The sequence below is a fragment of the Embiotoca jacksoni genome, unplaced genomic scaffold (assembly GCF_022577435.1).
Source record: "Embiotoca jacksoni isolate LCO1_2020_lvr unplaced genomic scaffold, fEmbJac1.0.p SCAF_16, whole genome shotgun sequence".
Taxonomy (NCBI): Eukaryota; Metazoa; Chordata; class Actinopteri; family Embiotocidae; genus Embiotoca; species Embiotoca jacksoni.
The window spans coordinates 4,376,687-4,395,953 of NW_027185296.1; the positions used below are offsets into that span (position 1 = coordinate 4,376,687).

The 19,267-nt window shown below is 40.6% G+C and overlaps 1 protein-coding gene across 1 annotated transcript; it reads left to right on the forward strand.

Moving 5' to 3' along the window:
- The first annotated feature begins 7 nt into the window (after nucleotides 1-7).
- Nucleotides 8-18,859, forward strand: shc2 (SHC (Src homology 2 domain containing) transforming protein 2). The gene is made up of 14 exons (XM_069150365.1): nucleotides 8-2,751; nucleotides 4,658-5,460; nucleotides 8,789-8,859; nucleotides 11,084-11,144; nucleotides 11,383-11,502; nucleotides 12,039-12,092; nucleotides 12,287-12,338; nucleotides 12,779-12,905; nucleotides 13,759-13,939; nucleotides 15,208-15,301; nucleotides 16,460-16,630; nucleotides 16,749-17,095; nucleotides 17,510-17,634; nucleotides 17,866-18,859. The coding sequence occupies exons 2-14, from the start codon at nucleotides 4,702-4,704 to the stop codon at nucleotides 17,945-17,947; spliced, it is 2,244 nt and encodes a 747-aa protein (XP_069006466.1). The 5' UTR covers nucleotides 8-2,751; nucleotides 4,658-4,701; the 3' UTR covers nucleotides 17,948-18,859.
- Nucleotides 18,860-19,267: the final 408 nt, after the last annotated feature.

Consider the following 19,267-nt stretch of genomic DNA (forward strand, 5'->3'; position numbering starts at 1 on the left):
GCTGTCATCTGCCGCTGTTTTCCGAGGACAATTCAAACGCCAACGGTTACCCGCACTCCCCGGATTGGTTAAGGCAGCAAGCACGCGGACTGAACAGGCTCGTCTATACTCGGTAAGATGTCACACTCGGCTGCGAAAACAGGACTCCTCCGGGAAGGAGGCACGGTTTTGCAAACAGCGGGCGTACATTTCCCGGTAAATTTAGTACGTTTGGTGATATATGCTTGGAATAAGTAGTAAGGGTTGTAATTGAATATAGTAAATGTATTTTTTTTTTTAAATTATGTTTCCCGGTTGTTTCAGGTTCAGACGTTTTTGTGAACGCGGAAATAAGGAGGAGTGAGAGTTCTTCAGTTTCCGTTATCTCTGTCACTCAGCGGATCTGATTCGTCTCAATCCTTTAATCCTTCCGGCGTACTTAAAGAAAAACGCCACCAAGCGTTCACAAACGCGTTTCAAGTCGCCACCGGCGTTAATTGTACGCACTTAAATCCGCTAATAGTCGTTAATTAAACGCCGTTCAATTCGCCACCAGTAAGTTAAAACACGTGTGACGCCGTGTGGCCATCTGAACCACCAGGCGGTTCGCTCGCAAAGTTTTCCCTGCCAATGAATTTGACCTGTAAACACCTCATCTTAAATATCAAGAGCAGACAAACACAAATCAAGTACTGATCCTGTTTTGATGTTTGTATTGGTAGCCTAAAGCAGAGACTCCCATCACTGCGGCAAATATATTTAGAAGAAAAAAAAACCCCACTCTGCTTCAACATCGTAGTAATTATTACCCATCAACACTGATTGTTGATTGGTCTGCCCTTCAGAGTATCTGAGTGAATGTTAATGTGAGCCTGGTTTTCAGACTATAATGACAGTAAAGAAAACTGAAAGGTAGTCAAGGTAGGCAAAAGGTAGGAGCCTACCTGTGATGGAGAATGAAACTACTAAAGATTAAATTCTCGCATGTATGCTTTTCGGCAGTGCAGGTCTGTAGTCATGGAAGGATTTCTGAATGGGCTTACTGGCACAGGCCCAAGGGCCCAATGACCAGGGGCTCTGTCTGACCAGACAACTAATGTTGTTGTTGTTGAAAAGGCATTGAAATGGCCACAAAGATACCCGAACAACTACAAACGGACAAAAAAAACAAAACAAATAAAGAAACGGTATATCTGCAATATACGATACAATACGATACAACTTTATTATTAGATGATGCTAAAATTAATTTTCATTCATTTACACAAGTTAAAAATACAGTTAAAAATATGGCACTTTCCATTGATGTACAAAACACATCAAACATAACAATCACGCATATCACATATTCCTTAGGATTCTTATTTTTGCTATCAGCACTCTGATTCTGTTTTAGCAACAAGATAGACTCTTCAGCCTGTTGCATTTAAATTTCCTATTGAAGGGGAGAAATTAATTATCTCTGTTAAACACATGCAAGGATGAGACACAAAATGATAACAAACAGGTGTGAAATGACCACAAAATGAGGTCGGAGGGCCTTTTACATGTCCTGGCCCAGGGGGAAACTTGTCATGTAAGCAACCCATGCTTATGATGCAACCACCAGCCTTTTGAGATAAAAAAAAAAAAAAAGCTAAAACGCTGCAGTGACTTTGCCATTAAAAAACTGACTGTAGGCTAGTTGAAAATATTTAGATGGCAACCCAAAGGCTCAGTGGAAAACAACATTTAAAAAAAATAAATAAGTGTAGCATTTAGTTTGAAAAATGTAATAAATAAGATTTTATATAAATCTAAATGTTATATACACTGGGATTGTATATTTGAATTTTAATGCAGCCTGGAGGTAAATTTGTTCAGTCACGATACACTTAGAAAATGCATCAGTCGCCTGGTATACTTTATTCGTTTGTTTACTTTGTTTCTCTTCTCAGTCAATGATTTATAAGTACAAACTCTTTCAACATTTTAACCAAATAAGACAGTGAGTTTTCTGTGCCGCACGTATATGTGGTTGTTCTAAGTTGTAATCACCGCTAATGAGTGGTGCTGTATTCACAGCATGATTTGTTCCATTTGTATATGCAACGTCAGGAGGTATATCTGTTAACTCTTTACTCACATAGTATGTGATAAAAATTAAAAAAAAAAAAAACACTTCAGCATTAGATGTAAAATCTGTTGGTATTGGAGCACACTAAACTACAGGAACACCATGTGCATACATTTTTTGTTTTGTTTAAAATACTTAATAAATTTAGTTTAAAGATTTAAAATGAAATAAAATGTCTTCTACTTCTGTATTTGGCCTCAGTGCATTTATTGGTCAGAAAAAAAGGGACAGAACATACTGAGAAAAGGCCGGCTACTGGTTCATCTGTCAACATACATCGATTACATCTGGTTTATCAGTAACTTTTTATACTTTCTGGCAAAAAAACAAGAAGTGATTGGTTGTTTGAGTGAAGGTGGGATCGCAGTCGTGGTGTCATACCATTTCTGATGGTGGTGTGTGTGTGTGTGTGTGTGTGTGTGTGTGTGTGTGTGTGTGTGTGTGTGTGTGTGTATTTGTTTTCCTGTGTATGTACTTTGAGGGAAGCTCGTTGTTCCACCAGTGAGATGAAACTGTTCTCTCATTCAAGTGTAGCTGCAGCTCTTTTGTACCGTAATAGCTGAAGCACACACATTGCGTCACATTTTCTCTGGAAGTTCCCTGCGCTGGATCTTTTTTTTTTTAAATCCTGTTTCTCCTCAGAGCCTGACATACAGGTAAGATTCCTGCCTCTGCTGCCTTTCTGAATAACTTTTAGCTTTAGCATGATTTGTGGTCAGTATTTTTCTGAATGAATTGGGCTTTGGTTTGTTTATTGAATTGTTGTAGTGACATTTTATTGGGCAGAAAACATGATCCTCCTCTTACACCATTTTCCAAACTGATCATGGGACTAAATAAATTGTAATGACTTATTTGACATTACACAATTTACACATAAGAGTACTGGCTTATTTCCCAATCTAGGTGTATTTGCAGATGCCTGTTTTTGTCCTTTGTATCCTCTGTCTTTTTTCAGTCTTACCTGTGTGCATGATTTGACCAAAACCAAAAGAAAAAAAAAGATGTGCAGTGTAAATGCCGGCTTAACCCAGTTCATGTTTTGCACTGAGAATCCGGACTCCTGATGCATACCTTGTGGTACCTTTGTAAAAGATGGATTTGTGAGAGAAATAAAAATCAGAGTGAAAATGGTTTGACAGGGAATGAGGAAGAGGCACGAGGGAGGGTGCAAGTGGAGCTAAAAGGATCATACTGAGATTGCTCTCTTGGGAGGCGGATAGGAAGAGAATTCAGGCAGATGGGAGTCCATGTTTTCAGACATGTGGTCCCTTATGAGTGTGGTTGCATTGTTTCCTTTGTTAAGTTTTTGTCTGTGGCCAATGGATTTACTGACGGCTAATACAAAATTCACTTTAACTAATTGGATGAGTCTCAATCCGATATTTACTCACATTCACAATCAGTTCTTTAGGTAATATTTTTAGTCAGAATTTTTAATACCGCCATGGTTATTGCTACAGTATATGGTATTTGTTTTTGTGTACATTCATGCAGTGTATTTGTATACATTTTGAGCTACTAATGATAACCATACTAGTTATTACTTATCACAAATTAACAAATAGAGTGTGATCAAATAAAAAAATCCAGTGATATATTTAAAAAAACAACAACTTTAAAATACAATGATAAGAAAAATACAAAATAGATGAATAATAACTGCCACTGGGTGTGAATCTCGCTGTGTTGAAATCAAAAGGCTTATTAATTGTTCATTGTATTTAGCTGTCTCATCTAGTTACATAAACTCAAAATAACTGTGAATCTGAATATCGTTGTTTTCTTTGAGTTCAAACACCGACAGTATTGTTCATTTTGAAATACAACTGCTAATTTCCTCAGAAGATATTGTACCCTGACAGAGATGATTAATTTGCTTAATGTCCTTTATGCAGAATCACATGTACTTTTCCGGATCTTGAGTGAGTGAGTGAGTGAGTGAGTGAGTGAGTGAGTGAGTGAGTGAGTGAGTGAGTGAGTGAGTGTGTGTGTGTGTGTGTGTGTGTGTGTGTGTGTGTGTGTGTGTGTGTGCGCGCGTGTGTTTGTGTGTCTGTGTGTGTGTGCGCGTGTGTTTGTGTGTCTGTCTGTGTGTGTGTGTGTGTGAGGGTGTGTGAGGGTGTGTGTGTGTGTGTGTGTGTGTGTGTGTGTGTGTGTGTGTGTGAGGGTGTGTGTGTGTGTGGGGGGGGGGTGTGTGTGGGGGTGGGAGTGGGGTGGTTCAGGCAGATGTGTTTTAGCTAATACAGTCGGAGAGCAGCTGGGCAGGGCAGGGCTAATAGACCAATGACATCATCCAAAGAGAGGGAGAGAGAGAGAGAGAGAGACTGGGAGCACACTAGTGAGTGAAAGGAAGCAGGCCAGCTCAGATAGAGAGGAGAGCGGCATGAGAGCGGGACAGTGTGTGTGTGTGAATGGGAGAGGACCAGACAGCATTCAGTTGACTCTGACAAGGATATAGGACTCGGCCCGGAAGATTTTCTCTCTAGTTTTGTCCTCCTCTTTCATCACACCTTCCCCCCCTCCCCCTCCCCTTTCCCCCTTTCCCCCTCCATCCTCTGGCAGTTATCCCCCCCTCTCAGCTCCTGCTTCAGGCGGCTCCTCCGGGCATGCTCCTTAAGCCAAAGTATGGCCGCTTTCGCAATGAGTCTGTGACCTCCTCCTCCGACGACTTGATGCAGAGCTTAGCTATGAGCGGCAAAGTTGTGGCCACACCAGTGGTCCCCTCCTCCACGTCGAGCCTTCCTCTGCCTCCTTTGCCTCCTCTGGATCCCAGTGCCAGGTCCGCCTCTTCCGCTGGGGCTGCAGCCCTGGCCGACTCCCCCTGCCTGGATGGGGAGCAGGATGGCACCACAACCTTCTGCATGCTCATCCCGAAGATGCCCCAGTGGAAGTTCTCCAACTCCCTGCTCAGCCGCAGCCCATCGAACTCCAGCTCCAGCTCCAGCAAGGACTCGGGCAAGGCAGCAGCAGCTCCTCCCCAGGCCTCTGCCTCCTCCTCTTCATCATCACACAGGCCCAGTGTTGCGACTTCTGCCAGTGGCCCCGTGGCCAGCCTTGCAGCAGTGCTTAACTCCTGTGACCCTGTGTGTGTCACCCCCTGTTCCCTACAGGCCATTCGGGGGCAACGAGCTGTAGCAAATTCTGCCAGTCCAGCGGGGCATGGATTTGGGGCCACAGAGGTCATGGTGAGCCCTGGTGGCTCCAGTAGCTCCAGATCAGGAATGAACCGCAGGACAAGGGTGGAGGGCATGTGGCTAGGGGGAGAGGACTTCAACCAGAAGGGCAGTTTCCTCCACAAACCCTCTCAAGGCTGGCTGCACCCTGACAAGAAGATTGCAGGACAAGGCGCCTCTTATATCGTCAGGGTAAGTCAGTGGCTACTTTTTTTTTTTTTTAATGCATACTGTATATACATATTAAAGGAAGTTAAACATTTTCATTCAACATTTCTTTTGAAAAACAAAAAGTAAAAAACTTTTTCAGGTGCTCATTAATCAACAACTGCCTCACAGGAACCAGAGAATCTCAGAATATTAATGACCCCATTTAAGAGTTCCTACATCTGGGCGGGAAACAAAAGGACACCTCACTACCAGGCAGTTTGTTATGCAGCTCATGTGGCGAGGACCGGAGAATACATAATTTAATCCAGATAGATGGCTTGGTGTGGCTGGTCGGGAGACTGCGTCAGGGTGGAGAAAAGATAAACCATGAAATTATGCATGCAGACAGTAGAAAGGATTGTTTTTCAGCCGCACTGTTTACCAAAGGTAGCATACATCATACTATACTTAAAACAATAACCATCTGTATTTAGTAACCCACTGTATGTCTGATTGCAAGCTGCCACTGGAAGCTTGTGGGAGTGGTGCCCTTTGTGCAGTTTCGGGTTTGTTTACTGTTATGTGTGTAGTGAAGGGTTATGATTTTATCCCTAAAATGTGATTTACAGTCCCTCAGCATAGTGAAAACCAATGTATATTATAGTGCCATTATAGTGTGCTCATATAAAGCTTTTAAATACTGCACAAACTCTTTGTGTTTTTATCATAAATACGTCAAATATACGTAAAGAAATGGATGAAGTGATGGTTATTCTAAATTGATTACAAGTGAAATAGATAATTCTGTGCTCTTTAAACATATCTGTATCCAAAGAGGTATCATAATCAGTGTGGACTTGTGATATAGCCTCTTCTCTTCCTCCTGAAACTAATGGCAAGGCTCTTGATTTGCACAGTCTGGGGCCCAAGCACGCTTTCTAATGGCATTATACAGGCACCATTCATTCCTATATTCAATTACATATAATCACAGTCATTTGCATCATGTGATGTGGAGGAGGAAGGTTGGATCAGCATGGGAGGGGTTCAAATGTTGAGCACATATGAGGTCTCATCACCGTGCAGGGCTTTCCACGGTTCATAACGAGTGCTCCTCTCATGTCTGATTGATATCTCAGTTAATGATCAGATCAAGCTTTTAACTGCTTATTGTCGTCGTCTCAAAGTGCGCTGCAATCATTTTAGGCGACCTGTGTGCGCTAATGTTTGGCATGCATTCCATGGCTGCTGAAGCAGTACTGTATGTGCAATTCAGTGCTAAATCTATGCAGGGAGGAGTACTTTCTGCATGTATTAGTGTCAGAGTGTCTGTAGATTTCTGCTGCGCTGGGCCATTTTTAAACAGCATAGTGAGCCGCTCTCTCTCCCCCCCTATTTTCTGTTCTCTCTCTCTCATTCACACACTAACATCACACACATCCCCTTGTCTGCTGGGAAAGACGCACATATGATTCTTCGTGAGGTTTTATACTTTCTCTGTGTCCACACAAACAACCACGTCCGGCTCTGTGTCTGGCCCACATCTGCCATCTCTGATAGCCAGGACGCTACAGCAGCCATCAAACAAAGCACTACAGCTGCCAAAGCAGCTTTCATTTTTAAAGCTATATTAAAGCCAGCCTATCATTTTATACTGTTTCCATACTGTAACGTATTTGTCTGTCAATATATAAATATCTTTAATCTGTAATATGATTGTCTGTTGCCTTTAATGCAGATTTCTAGAAACCTCCTACTACAATGTATTGAGTTAATTTTGTTGTTATATGCTTTTAAATTTGCTGTGAACAGTGAAGACAAGTATGAAATCAGAAGGAAGTTCCAGAGGGAGTAACATTTCTTCCGGCATCACTATTCACTAAAAATATTACAAACAAGACAGAGATATGTGCTGAACTTTAAAGAAAAGCGCAAAACATAAAACACGAGTTTTGTTTTGTCCTTGCCTTAGCGTGAAAATTAGAGCATACTAAAAAATAAACCAGGCTTAAGGACATTTACACATATATACAGTCACAAACCATGAAACGACAATTATTTATCTCAAAGAAGGAAGTCATGACAAAACAAAGTTGAAAGGGGATGCCAGGGTTATTACATTTCTGAGGAATGCTTCTTGGAAAGTCGGTGTCCCTGCAGTCAGAGGAATAGTGGGTTGCTAGAGACAAGAGTCCAGGGGGATAGAAGAGGGGATGTGTTGCATCAGCAGATGAGTGCGTGACAATGGAGGCATTGGCAAAGAGAGGGAAAGGAAAAAGAGAGGGACAATTTTCCTGATGGAAGACTTCCCTCATCTCCAAATCTGGTTAGAAAGCTCATTAAGGTCTCAGGCTCAAAGGTCTCTCTCTCTCTCTCTCTCTCTCTCTCTCTCTCTCTCTCTCTCTCTCTCTCTCTCTCTCGCTCTCTCTCTCTCTGGTGTGTGTGGTTGTTTGTGGTACAGTAATAATCCCTGGAAGCTACACTAAATACGACATTGGTTTAGTCTTGCTTTTGGATATACAGCATGTAAATTATGAAGCTGCTATTTAGTTTCACTGAAAATGGTTTATAATGACTTCTAGTGAGACATGTTTTCAAGCAGGCTGTGAACAAGTCAGACTATAGATAAATCTCACAAGTAAAATCTCTTTTACAGATGGAGAGCTCACACCAAACATTTTGTAATACCCTCAGAGGCTTAGTGTAACCCTTTCTATTTATGTAGTGGCTTATTTATCAGACACTGGATAGATTTTTACTGGCAGGTAAACAGAAATGTCACAGATTTTTTACTCTCTTCTACATCTTTTCAAGGAAAAAACCTCACTGAAATGCCAAATACAACAGGACGTCTTGACCATATTGATTGTGTACACAAACACACTTACACCCTTAGGATGCCCCAGAGGGCTGAAATGCTGCAATTTGACCGTGATTTGGAGCTTTTAGTGCTACTAATCTAGTCACGGTGCCATTAGCACCCCAACCTGACAGCCATTAAGAAGCTGCTCAGCTGGGAGCTTCCCACTGGAGTACACTTTTATGGTCCGTGTGGGGACCTGATTTACATTATTGTTGGAAATGGCATGTCTACCAATGGATGGTTACATACTGTGTAATCCTGAAATATCTTCTTTGGAAATGTGATTTTTAATTGAAATGCAGTACATGTTTATAGTTGATGTATGGATATGTAAGTTTAGATTCAACACTCCACTCTTTTTTTGAGATTATGAAACTTAATCATGGTTATTGCAGCACTTTACATGACAAGTTTAGGATCAAACTATTCACCCAAAATCTATTCACTGTCATTTTTATGAAATTTATTTGAAAGATTTTGTACTTTTTGCTTTGTTTTCCTTTGTAGTACATGGGCTGCATTGAGGTACTGAAGTCGATGCGCTCCCTGGACTTTAACACGCGGACTCAGGTGACGAGGTAAGCTGGTAACCATCTCTGCTGGTTGTGGTGAGTCAGGAGAATTTGATCCAAGATGTATTGTACTAATTGAAGTATCACACCACTATGATATCAAATTGCAACCGACAGTGTATCAGTTCAAGGCTGGTACTTAGAGCAAGTTATTTTCATTTACATTTTCACATTATTGGGGTATGGATTTGGCATTATAATACACAGTCACGTAGCTTTGGTTTACAACAACAAAGATTTTGGGAATTTTTTCACAGAGTAAAATCTTTGATATTGATGACCCTGTTGCATTGAAAAGGTTCACTAATAGTGATGCCAGTGTGAGTTTAAAAAGTTGTTATTGTATCTGTTATTATTATTAAAGCAGGGTTCTTTTGCACTCTTTGACCTCACGGGAGAAGTGCACCCCCCCGCCCCCCAAACACACACACACACACACACACACACACACACACACTCTCTCTCCATCCCTGTCTGCCCTCCTCTCCGTCTCTCACCCGCTTCTCTCTCCTCCACAATCGATCGGCAGTAATCTGAGCCCACCGTGCATCCAAGGCTTAAGTGCAGGGGGGGAGGAGAGGAGGCAGCAGAGATGGAGTGATAGAGAGGGAGATCTATTATTGATGATGTTCACTAACGACTGTGGAAAGCTGCAGTGGTCCCCATGAACGCACCCTGCTGGATAATGTCTGCGGCTGTAACTTCTGGAGGAGGAGGAGGAAGGCTGTACAAAACAAAGCAGCAAAACACAACATTAGCAAAGGGAGGAACCATACACAGAGCAAGTTAGCTGCTTCTGGCGTTGTTGTTATGTGACTGATTGCATGACATCAGTTAGGTCATGATTGTTTTAGTGATGATGAATGTGTTTGGTGTGTGCGTCCTTGTGGTTGTTGGCTGTGTAGTCAACTTCCAGGCAAACACAAGCAGATCTTGTTCAACTAGTAGCTCAAATGAGGCAGTTTAACAACAGTATAGGTTCAAAACAGGCATCCATTTTCTCCATGGTGCTAGCATGAGGTGTTTGTCTCGGATTCCTTCCTTAATCTGTCTGACAAAGTTTATAAGATACGTACTGTATTGTTACAATTAAGTCAGAGCTTCTACATCCATTCAGAACTGTCCTTTTTTCAGCTTCCTGACTCGTCCACAACTTAATTTACTCCTGCAAAACCACAACAAAACATTACATGGTTGTCAGAATTTAAAACATTTACTGCAGCTACTGGATTTGGAGAAGGTGCTTTCTCCTAACAGTACTCTCTGTGTCCTGCTGGTTAACAGCAACACTTGTGATAATGAGGCCCTGCATTTTATTGCAGGGAGGATACCAAGACTGCAGACAAAAACAACAACAGCCCATTTCTTTCCTCCTCCTCCTTCTCCTCCTCTCTCTGCCCTCTCATCAGCATGAGTCATTCCAACATTGTGGTGTTTTTCAAAAATCCCTGAGAAGACCTTTACTCAAGATGGGGCGCAGGACTCATGCTTTTTAAATATTTATGAGACACTTGATAAGGGCAGCTGGCTTGATTGCTGTCCCCGCTGTCCCCTGGCAGAGAGAGAGCGTGCGAGCTCCAGCCTCAAATCCACATTATGATGCACTCCCACCATCGGACTCACACAAGGAGGACAGGCACTTTAAATGCAACATTTCCATTCTCCATTCCCAGGAGTTATAGCAGCTTCATCTAAAAGTCGTAACAAACCTGCAGAGAGAATTGCACCGTGGAACGTGAATGTGAATACTCAGGACTTAAAGAAACCTCATAGATGCGTTATTTTGTTTCTTATTCCATAATTCAGCAGGGAATTTAACCAGAGTTTGATCAGCTCTCACAGGATTACTGTGATTTTTTTCTTTGTCAGGTCCATGAACATCAGTGGTTAAAGCTAGATTGGTATGTTGTGAACAGACCAGCTGCATTTCTTGACCTTTGAACTGTGATGGGTCTGTGACCTCTGGCCTTTGATGGAGGGAGGGAACACAAAGCTTCTGTTCATGTGTAACCTCAGGTTTTTCCATTGTTTTGATGCAGCAGTTTTTTTTGTAGCCCTGAGTACTTGTAATATATTTTCATTTCAGTTTTACACTTACTGTTGTCACTGGATTGTTTGTGTGTTGGTGCACAGACAACATAAATCCACATGATTTCTACATGATGGTGATGAGTGACCAGGGTTTCCCTCTTTAGTCTGACCTGCAACCTTTCTTCATTTTCCTGATTAGGGAAGCCATCAACAGGCTGTGTGAAGCTGTGCCAGGAGGAAAGGGGGCCTGGAGGAAGAAGGTTATTAGTAAATTTATATTCCTACCATGTATGTTTTATTATACCTTTGGCAGGTAATCAATAGAATTTTCTCATGCACCAACGTGTTTTTGAATCTGCTGCTGACCACACAGCATTGCACAATGTTTATGAGAGTCAATTTGGAACACAAATACAAGCAGTATATAGAGTGTGACATTTACCTTTCTGAATATATCTATAATGTGATTGTAATTTTCACTGTTTTACTAATTTATAGGCCCTGAACAAAGCTCTCCAGTCAGTCATGGGTAAGAGTAACCTGCGATTTGCTGGCATGAGCATCGCACTCAACATTTCCATTGACGGCCTGGGTCTGCTCATCCCTACCACACGACAGGTTAGAGGGTTCTTGATTACCATAAATTGTTCAAGGATTAGGCAAAATTTTAACGCATTTTATTAAAAATTACTGTCCAGTTCTGATAAATGATGTGTCTTATGATCACAACTACATTCAAATTTTTACAATGTGTCAACTATTATTTTTGTATTTCCTGTATTGTTATGGGTTAATATCTTTTATGACATGCTTGAATTAATTTATCTTTTAATTGTCAATTAAAGAGGGTCAAATAATTGTTAAATTACAAATGAAAAACAATAGTGTAGGTTGTTTTTTTGTTGCCTTTTTTTTTTTTTTTTTTTTTAGCAGTATTCAGTAAATAATTTTTTAGTCAGGTCCACCTCATTAAGAATAAAATATGGGGAAAATACCTACTTTAGTTAGCCACCAAATAAAACCCTTAACCTTTACTTGATTTGATTTTGGCCTCTGGTTTCTCATCAGTTTACTTGGTCATCAATGCACGTTAATTGATCAAATTTAAAAGAAAATAGAACATTGGCAAACTTTTATCAACTTGTGTGTTTCAGGTGATAGCACACCATCCCATGCAGTCCATCTCATTTGCCTCTGGAGGAGACACAGTGAGTGCAGCACTTTACTCTTCATTGCATCTGTGTTTTAATGGACATTTGGTCATCAGCACATCTGACTGGATTCCATTTTATTGGTTTTCAATGGCATTGCTCTAAAATCATTGAGGGCTTTGATTCAGGTATATACTGTATGTCTACTTTGTGTTTGGTCTGATTGTTTTTTTTTCTCCTGTATGTTGCAGGACACACCTGATTATGTTGCATATGTGGCCAAAGACCCAGTGAATCAGAGGGGTATGCCTTGAAAGCTTCTCTTTCTGTTTTACGCCCAATTTAAAGTGTATATTGGATTGTATTGTGTATTAAACATGGAATAGAGTGAAGGAGCTGCATTGAAGCTCACTCCCACATGTTGTTCATATGTTAGCTATTTTACTTTTGTAATGCATATATACTGTACATACAATATACCATTAGGAAACTAAATAACTCTTCTTTAAAATTGTTGCTGATGTGAAAGTAGACCAGTACATTACAAAAAATCTACAACAAATTTTAGTCTAAAAGAAAAATACTATTATTTTGGTGGAAAATTTCAGACCCATCAAAAGAGTTTTCGAGAAAAAAAACAACTCAGAAAAAGGGGTTAACAAAGGACCTGGAGATGAATTATAGTGTGAGGCAGGAGAAGAGAACTTCTTTAACCCGCGGACTCTCTTTTTATTCTCCTTCAGCATGTCATATCCTGGAGTGCTCAGACGGTTTGGCCCAGAGTGTCATCAGCACCATCGGCCAAGCCTTCGAGCTGCAGTTCAAACAGTATCTACACAGTCCTCCTAAAACCATGGCGTCTGTGGAGAGGTAACACGAAGTCCTGTCAAAATAATAACCTTATTTGAAAAGATGAACAACTTTATAACAGCTTAGTTCATGTGCTCTCAAAGTCTGTGGCATCTCTGAAGCTGTAGCACAATAATAAATCACAGATTTTCAGGATATTTTGAAAACAGAGATAGATGTATGTAGTGTCTCCTATCAGCAAGTTGTAACCAAACACGCAATACAATTTACATAATACAATAATTAAAATTTACAGAATGTAAAGGTCAACAATAGAACTTTTAGTTAGGCTACTTGCAGCAAAAGTCACTGAAAAAACGGATTAATTTAAGAACACTAACAATGAAGACACAGGACAGGCATCCTGAATAAAAGAGCTTAACCAGCATATAAACCCGATCCAGTGTACGATTCTCAGATTTTCTTTGTTAGTTATTGCGAGGAGATGTGACAGTTTGTTCTTGTATTACTTCAAAATCCATCTTATAATTTTGTAAACAAGCATATCGTCTCACACTGTAATTAAACATCAGGTGTTGCCATAGTGATGCCGCTGCAGACACAGGACAAACCCCAGACTAGTGATGCTTTCTATTCTGGTTTCAAATGAACGTCTTCCTTCCTGCCAGTGATCTATGTACATCTCTGGCTGATTTATATAGGTCACTTTGGATGTGGAGAAGCCACAAATCGATTTGAAAACCCAGATCTCCTCTTATGATTGTTATCAGTATTAATATCATTATAAAAATAAATAGTAAAATAAGAATTATCAATACGTGGCATTGATTTTGTAATAATTAAACTGTTCATTGTCTTTATTTGGCTCTGGCTTCAGACCTGTCCCTCACACATACTGTGTATCTAACTTCAGGTCTGTGAGGACAGAAGAACCAGCGTGGGGGGAGGATGAGGACTGCTCTGAGCATGATTACTACAACAGTATCCCAGGGAAGGAGCCTCCTGTTGGGGGAGTTGTGGACTCCAGACTCAGGCCCAGTGGAGTCCTCCTGGGTCACATCCACACCCAACCACAGAGCAAAACAGCAGCTCAGGTGAGTGTCCTGGCATGGTTACGGAAATCATGTTGAATCAGGTTAGGCCCTGGATTGTGGACCTGTAGCCTTAGCTCTACTTTTGAGGTACTTGTACTTTATTTATTCTACTATACTCCACTACATTTATATGACAGCTGTACACACAAAACACATGCTCCTTACTGTTCTTATGAAAATTTGACATTAAAACACAAACCAAACAAACTTAGGATAGTCATACGTAGAAAACAACCAGTGATAGCCACCTTTCTGGCTTGTGACCCTTTACAAAACTAGTTATTTCAGCACCACAAAGGTCAAATTCTACAATGTTTAAAAAAAAAAAAAAAATAAATCTAAGATTAGGGAAAAGTCTAAAAACCTAAAACTGATTAGGTTTCGCAAACTCGTGATCACATGACCACATGACACATGTGACCACATGACACGTGATTGTGCACACGTGAAACATGAATTTTGCCCATGTGAAACGTGGTTTTGGAACATTTTCACGGCGTAATGTGTGACGCTCATGTAGATTCCCATGTGAAAACGTTAACACATATTTTCCCCATGTTATCATATGTTGCAACATGTGGAAACAAAGGAAAGTATTTTTTCTCTGTGACAAACTTTTTTCTGTAAGGGATCTCCTAGGTTGGGAACCACTGGACTAAACAAATTACATTTGTGTGGAAAGATCTTGCTCCACCTCAACAAGCTACAACAGCAAAAGACTGCTGATACATTGGTAAATCAGTATAAAAAAAAATAAATCCAATAAGGTATTTTATAATAACAGAGTGGATACTTTTAAATGACATGCAACCTTACAATCTAACGTTATTACAGATATATAACTGAAACTACATCTGATCATTATCAAGATGTGCGTGATTAATGTTAGTCACAAAATGACAGGCAGACATCTCCCTCATAAACTGATGACTGATATGTTTTGCTGCTCCGCTTCCATATTGTTTACATGGAATTAAAGCAGAGGAACATGAAGATATTCACCATAACTGTCTTCCTGATGTGCCTGCACTGTAATTGCCAAAGACTGATATGATTACACAAAGAGGCTTGGCTTCCTTGTTGCCTTTTGGGTGAAAGAATCCATTGGCCTCTCCTTGCTGCTTGTTCTCAATATGGTGACATGCTGTAGCTAATGTTTCAAATAGAGTGCTTCAAAACTACATTATGCAGGGACAAGAGACGAGAGCTCTGTGTTCAGGTATAGAGATACAAATGTGTTTAGGGTGTGTGTAATTGTGTGTTTGCAGATGGGCTCACCAGCTAGGAGGGAGCAGGCATCTTACCCTCCTGGTCAGCTGTGTTATGAGCTTCACTGGGACACTGAGGCGACTTGCAGCTCAGGTGAGACACCCTTTGGCAGTAAGCAGCAACAACAGCTGGAAAACATGACCTGTTTATCTTAGTATCTTAGGGGGGGGGTCATTAGTGGTCCATTATTTTTGAAATGACATGAGTCATGAGATAACGTTACTTTGATTCAGGCAATTTTATCCAAAATCAAAGTAGGATGTAATTTACACTACTGATATCTATATAGGCATTTTTAGAATTTTTTGGAGGGGTTGTTCTTTATTCACCTATAAACACTTGTCCTTAACCAAAGAAAGGTTACAGGTTTTTCCAATGGTTTGTCAGATGTTTGTGTGTATTGCTCTGTAGATAAGTTTCCTCTCAACTTGGAGATTCTCCACATGTCTGGTCATCACTGTGGCCTGAATGAGATTCATTTACCCACTTGGGCAGACAGAAGCTCAGTGTCTGGACTTCTCTCAGGATCACATTAATATGATTAGGTTTCTTGGGATCTTTAATCAGGATAGTCTTCTAGATAAAAAAGCAGCACATGGTTCAAATTGTCTGTCAGGTCGTAGCTTGGAGCATCCACAAGATTCCCACATATTAATAACCAATTCTTTTGTTTTTCATAAGAATTACGGAAAATAATAATTGTAATAATAATTTTCTAAAATGATGAATTACACATAAGCTTTGCTGCTGAACTCACTGGTCTGACCATTTACTGTTGATTTTAATGTATAAATAATTGTCAAAAGGTCCAGTAATAGAAGAAAGAAAATTATAATATCTTAGTAATTGAACTGACATAATGATATAATGGATAAGGGTCAGACTCATTTTTTAAAAATTGGAAAAATCTGCAATAAATACGAGCAGTTAACATTTTATATATAATATCAGTCATGTGAAAAGCTTCCTTTGTTTGAAGCAACCATGGACTCTGCAGTCATGTGACATGTACTGTAACCCTTCAGCTACAAGGGCTGACAATCATATGGTATAATTATACACATCCACTTTGGTGCATACTGCTGGTTTAATTGTCTTAGCTTATTTATGGAAATTATCTGTATAAATGTTTTATTAGCTATATGATACAACTCAAAAGTTATAATTTTAACCACTAGAGGGGACAAAACAATTAGAAACACCAACATGTGGCATTATGAGTGCACCTGTCTTTCTTTGGTCTGACATCAGATGGTTACCTGTGTGCGGATGGTCAGCCACCAGGCAGCAGGGACTATGAGGAGCATCAGTACGTTAACACCCAGAGTCTGGAAAACCTGGATTCATTCACACAGCAGGGAGCTGGTGGACACAGAGGGGCCAGGGCACTTGACAGTCCCAAAAAGGACCTCTTTGACATGAGTAAGTCTGAAGATTTATATATGACATGTTCTGACAGATACACTGATTATAAACTCACTTTGTTATCTGAGAGGAATCTTACCGCATTTGTATGTGTAAAACATCATTGTCCCTCTAGGGCCCTTTGAGGATGCTCTGAAGCTCCATGAGGCCTGTGGTGGAGCTGTTGTGTCCAGTATATCTGGAGGCTGCGGGGCTCAGGCTGGAGGGGGAGGTGTGCGGGTCGTGGAGGACCAGTGGCCCAGTCCTCCACGACGCAGAGCCCCCGTGGCTCCGAATGAGGAGCAGCTCCGCAGGGAGCCCTGGTACCACAGCCGGATGAGCCGTAGAGATGCGGAGAAACTCCTAGTCCGAGATGGAGATTTTCTGGTCCGGGAGAGCACTACCAACACGGGGCAGTATGTGCTGACTGGCATGCACTGTGGTCTGCCCAAACACCTGCTGCTGGTGGACCCTGAGGGAGTGGTGAGTCTGTCAGCAAGTAGCTCTCCCCAAAAAATACTGTATGTTTACCATCCATTAAACCTTATTCAGTGGTTCTCAACTGGTGGGTCTTGACCCAAAATAGGTTACATGACCACTCTGAGTGGGTTGAGATGTGTCCATAAAAAAAAGAAAATCTTTTTTTTTGTTTATTTCATGTTTTTAACACTGCATAAAGACATTGTGTTTTACTTTACTTCTTTTTGTAAATAAAATTTGAGCTGCTCAACAATTTAAAAAAAATTGGTTCTACGACTTCATTACTAATGAAAAATGCATGTCACTTGAGGAGCACTGGATTAATTCATACAAAGCCAGTGAAATCAGTGAAGTAGAAATAGACTTAAATCAAACTTTCCAGGTCAACATCAACATCTCTTGTTTTCCTCTATTAAGGTCCGGACCAAAGACATGTTATTTGAGAGCATAAGCCACCTTATCTCATACCACCTGAAGAACGAGCTGCCTATTGTGGCAGCAGAAAGTGAGCTCCATCTCAAACAGGTGGTCAGGAAGAAACAGTGAGTCACCCGGCCCTGTATCAAAAGATCCCATAACAATGTGTGTCACTGATATATAGTTGGTTGTTGTTGATCTTGTGTGGGTGTTTAGTCTATTCTTGTCTTTATTAACTGCAAACATGAGCATCACATTTCAGTTTTCAGATCATACAGATTATCTACTGTCACACATGATGCTCTTCTACAGATGTACAGTAACGATGTCCTTTTTCTTTCTCTACCATATTCCAGACCTGAATTCTTATTTGCCCATGCAAACCACATAAAAACTGAATCTGGAAACCCTTTTTCTGGAATGATCATTCATCAATGATACTTTCTTTCCATGGACAACTCTGCTAAGGAGAGTGAGGTATCCGACTCCGCCTTGTACTTTCTCTGCCTGTTGGCTAGCAGGATAAACCAAAATATCCGTAACAAACTCCTCAGCATGCAGCTGCTTAGCTAACAAACCAACCAGAATTCACAGTTTGTCCGGTGCCAGAAGTTGGGTAATCACCAACCAATGTCAAAGTTCAAACTCACTACAGCTTGGAGAGGACAAGACCTCAGGAAATCACAAATGGATTTGATGCACGGTGAAGAAAATGTCCTGCAAAGTCTGTAATCGTGAAGTGCTTCCAGCAGTCACATTGAACCGATAACGGACATCACCAGAACAAAACTGTCACAAATTTCTGGTGCAGAGATAAAACCAAGATATGTCAGGTTCCATATTTAGTAGGTCATTACACAATAATTGCAAGAAATCAAAAATGACGTGACTATATGAAGAAAAACGAGGACTCGTCTGTCTCACTGGAATGTAAAGACTGTTGTTACTTGTTCACAGCTCTGCAGTATCTGAGAAGGCACAAAGGATTCACACTGAACACGATTCAGTGCTGCTTCATAAAAAAGCCTCACATTGTTTTGCCTCTTTTGTTTCTCCATGATAGTCCAAGCATCAAATCGCATTTTTTTTTTTTAAAAAGAAATCATAACACAATCTAACTATATCTTCATGTAGAAAGTCCTGTGGACACACATATGTTGTCTTGAAAATCACATTTACCATGAATATATTTTGTTTTTGTAAGGGCTGTTCATCATTTGGTGATGTGTTGTGAACATCATTGTTCAGACCGTGGTGAATGCTACATCCTGGGTTAAAAACCAACTCCTCTGCAGTCAAACTCCCTGCTTGTTCTCCCCGAGCTCCTCCAACTTCAGTGCCTTAATAACTACACTGACAGGCATTTGTGTCAGAGTGTATATAATGTGCATTTATGCTCCTATTGCAGAAGACTAGTTTTATTGCCATGCCAATGAATAAAAGAACAAACTTCAGGATGATTAAGCTCTTGTACTTGTGAACAGTAACGTAAGCTGCTCTTGTTTTGGGGTGAACAACGATTAATACTGTCTTCTGGTGGTCTTGAGTGTTGTTGTCTTATGTGTGTCCCTCAGATTTTTCTTCTCAGAAGTCACTCCTCTGCAGTGATTGATCTTAAAGAGGGGATTTGGCCTTTATTTGTCCCGACTCAGGGAAATGCATCACTTTATTGATTGTCCTGATCCCACATGTATGTCCACTCATTTCAGTGACTTGCTTGTGTGTTTTTGCTTCTTGGCTGCACAGACAGTGAGTTTC

Coding starts and splice junctions, on each gene's coding strand:
- shc2 (XM_069150365.1), top strand. CDS start 4,702: ATGCTCCTTAAGCCAAAGTATGGCCGCTTTCGCAATGAGTCTGTGACC. Junction 8,860..11,083: donor ACGCGGACTCAGGTGACGAG/GTAAGCTGGTAA, acceptor TTTCCTGATTAG/GGAAGCCATCAACAGGCTGT. Junction 12,339..12,778: donor AGACCCAGTGAATCAGAGGG/GTATGCCTTGAA, acceptor ATTCTCCTTCAG/CATGTCATATCCTGGAGTGC.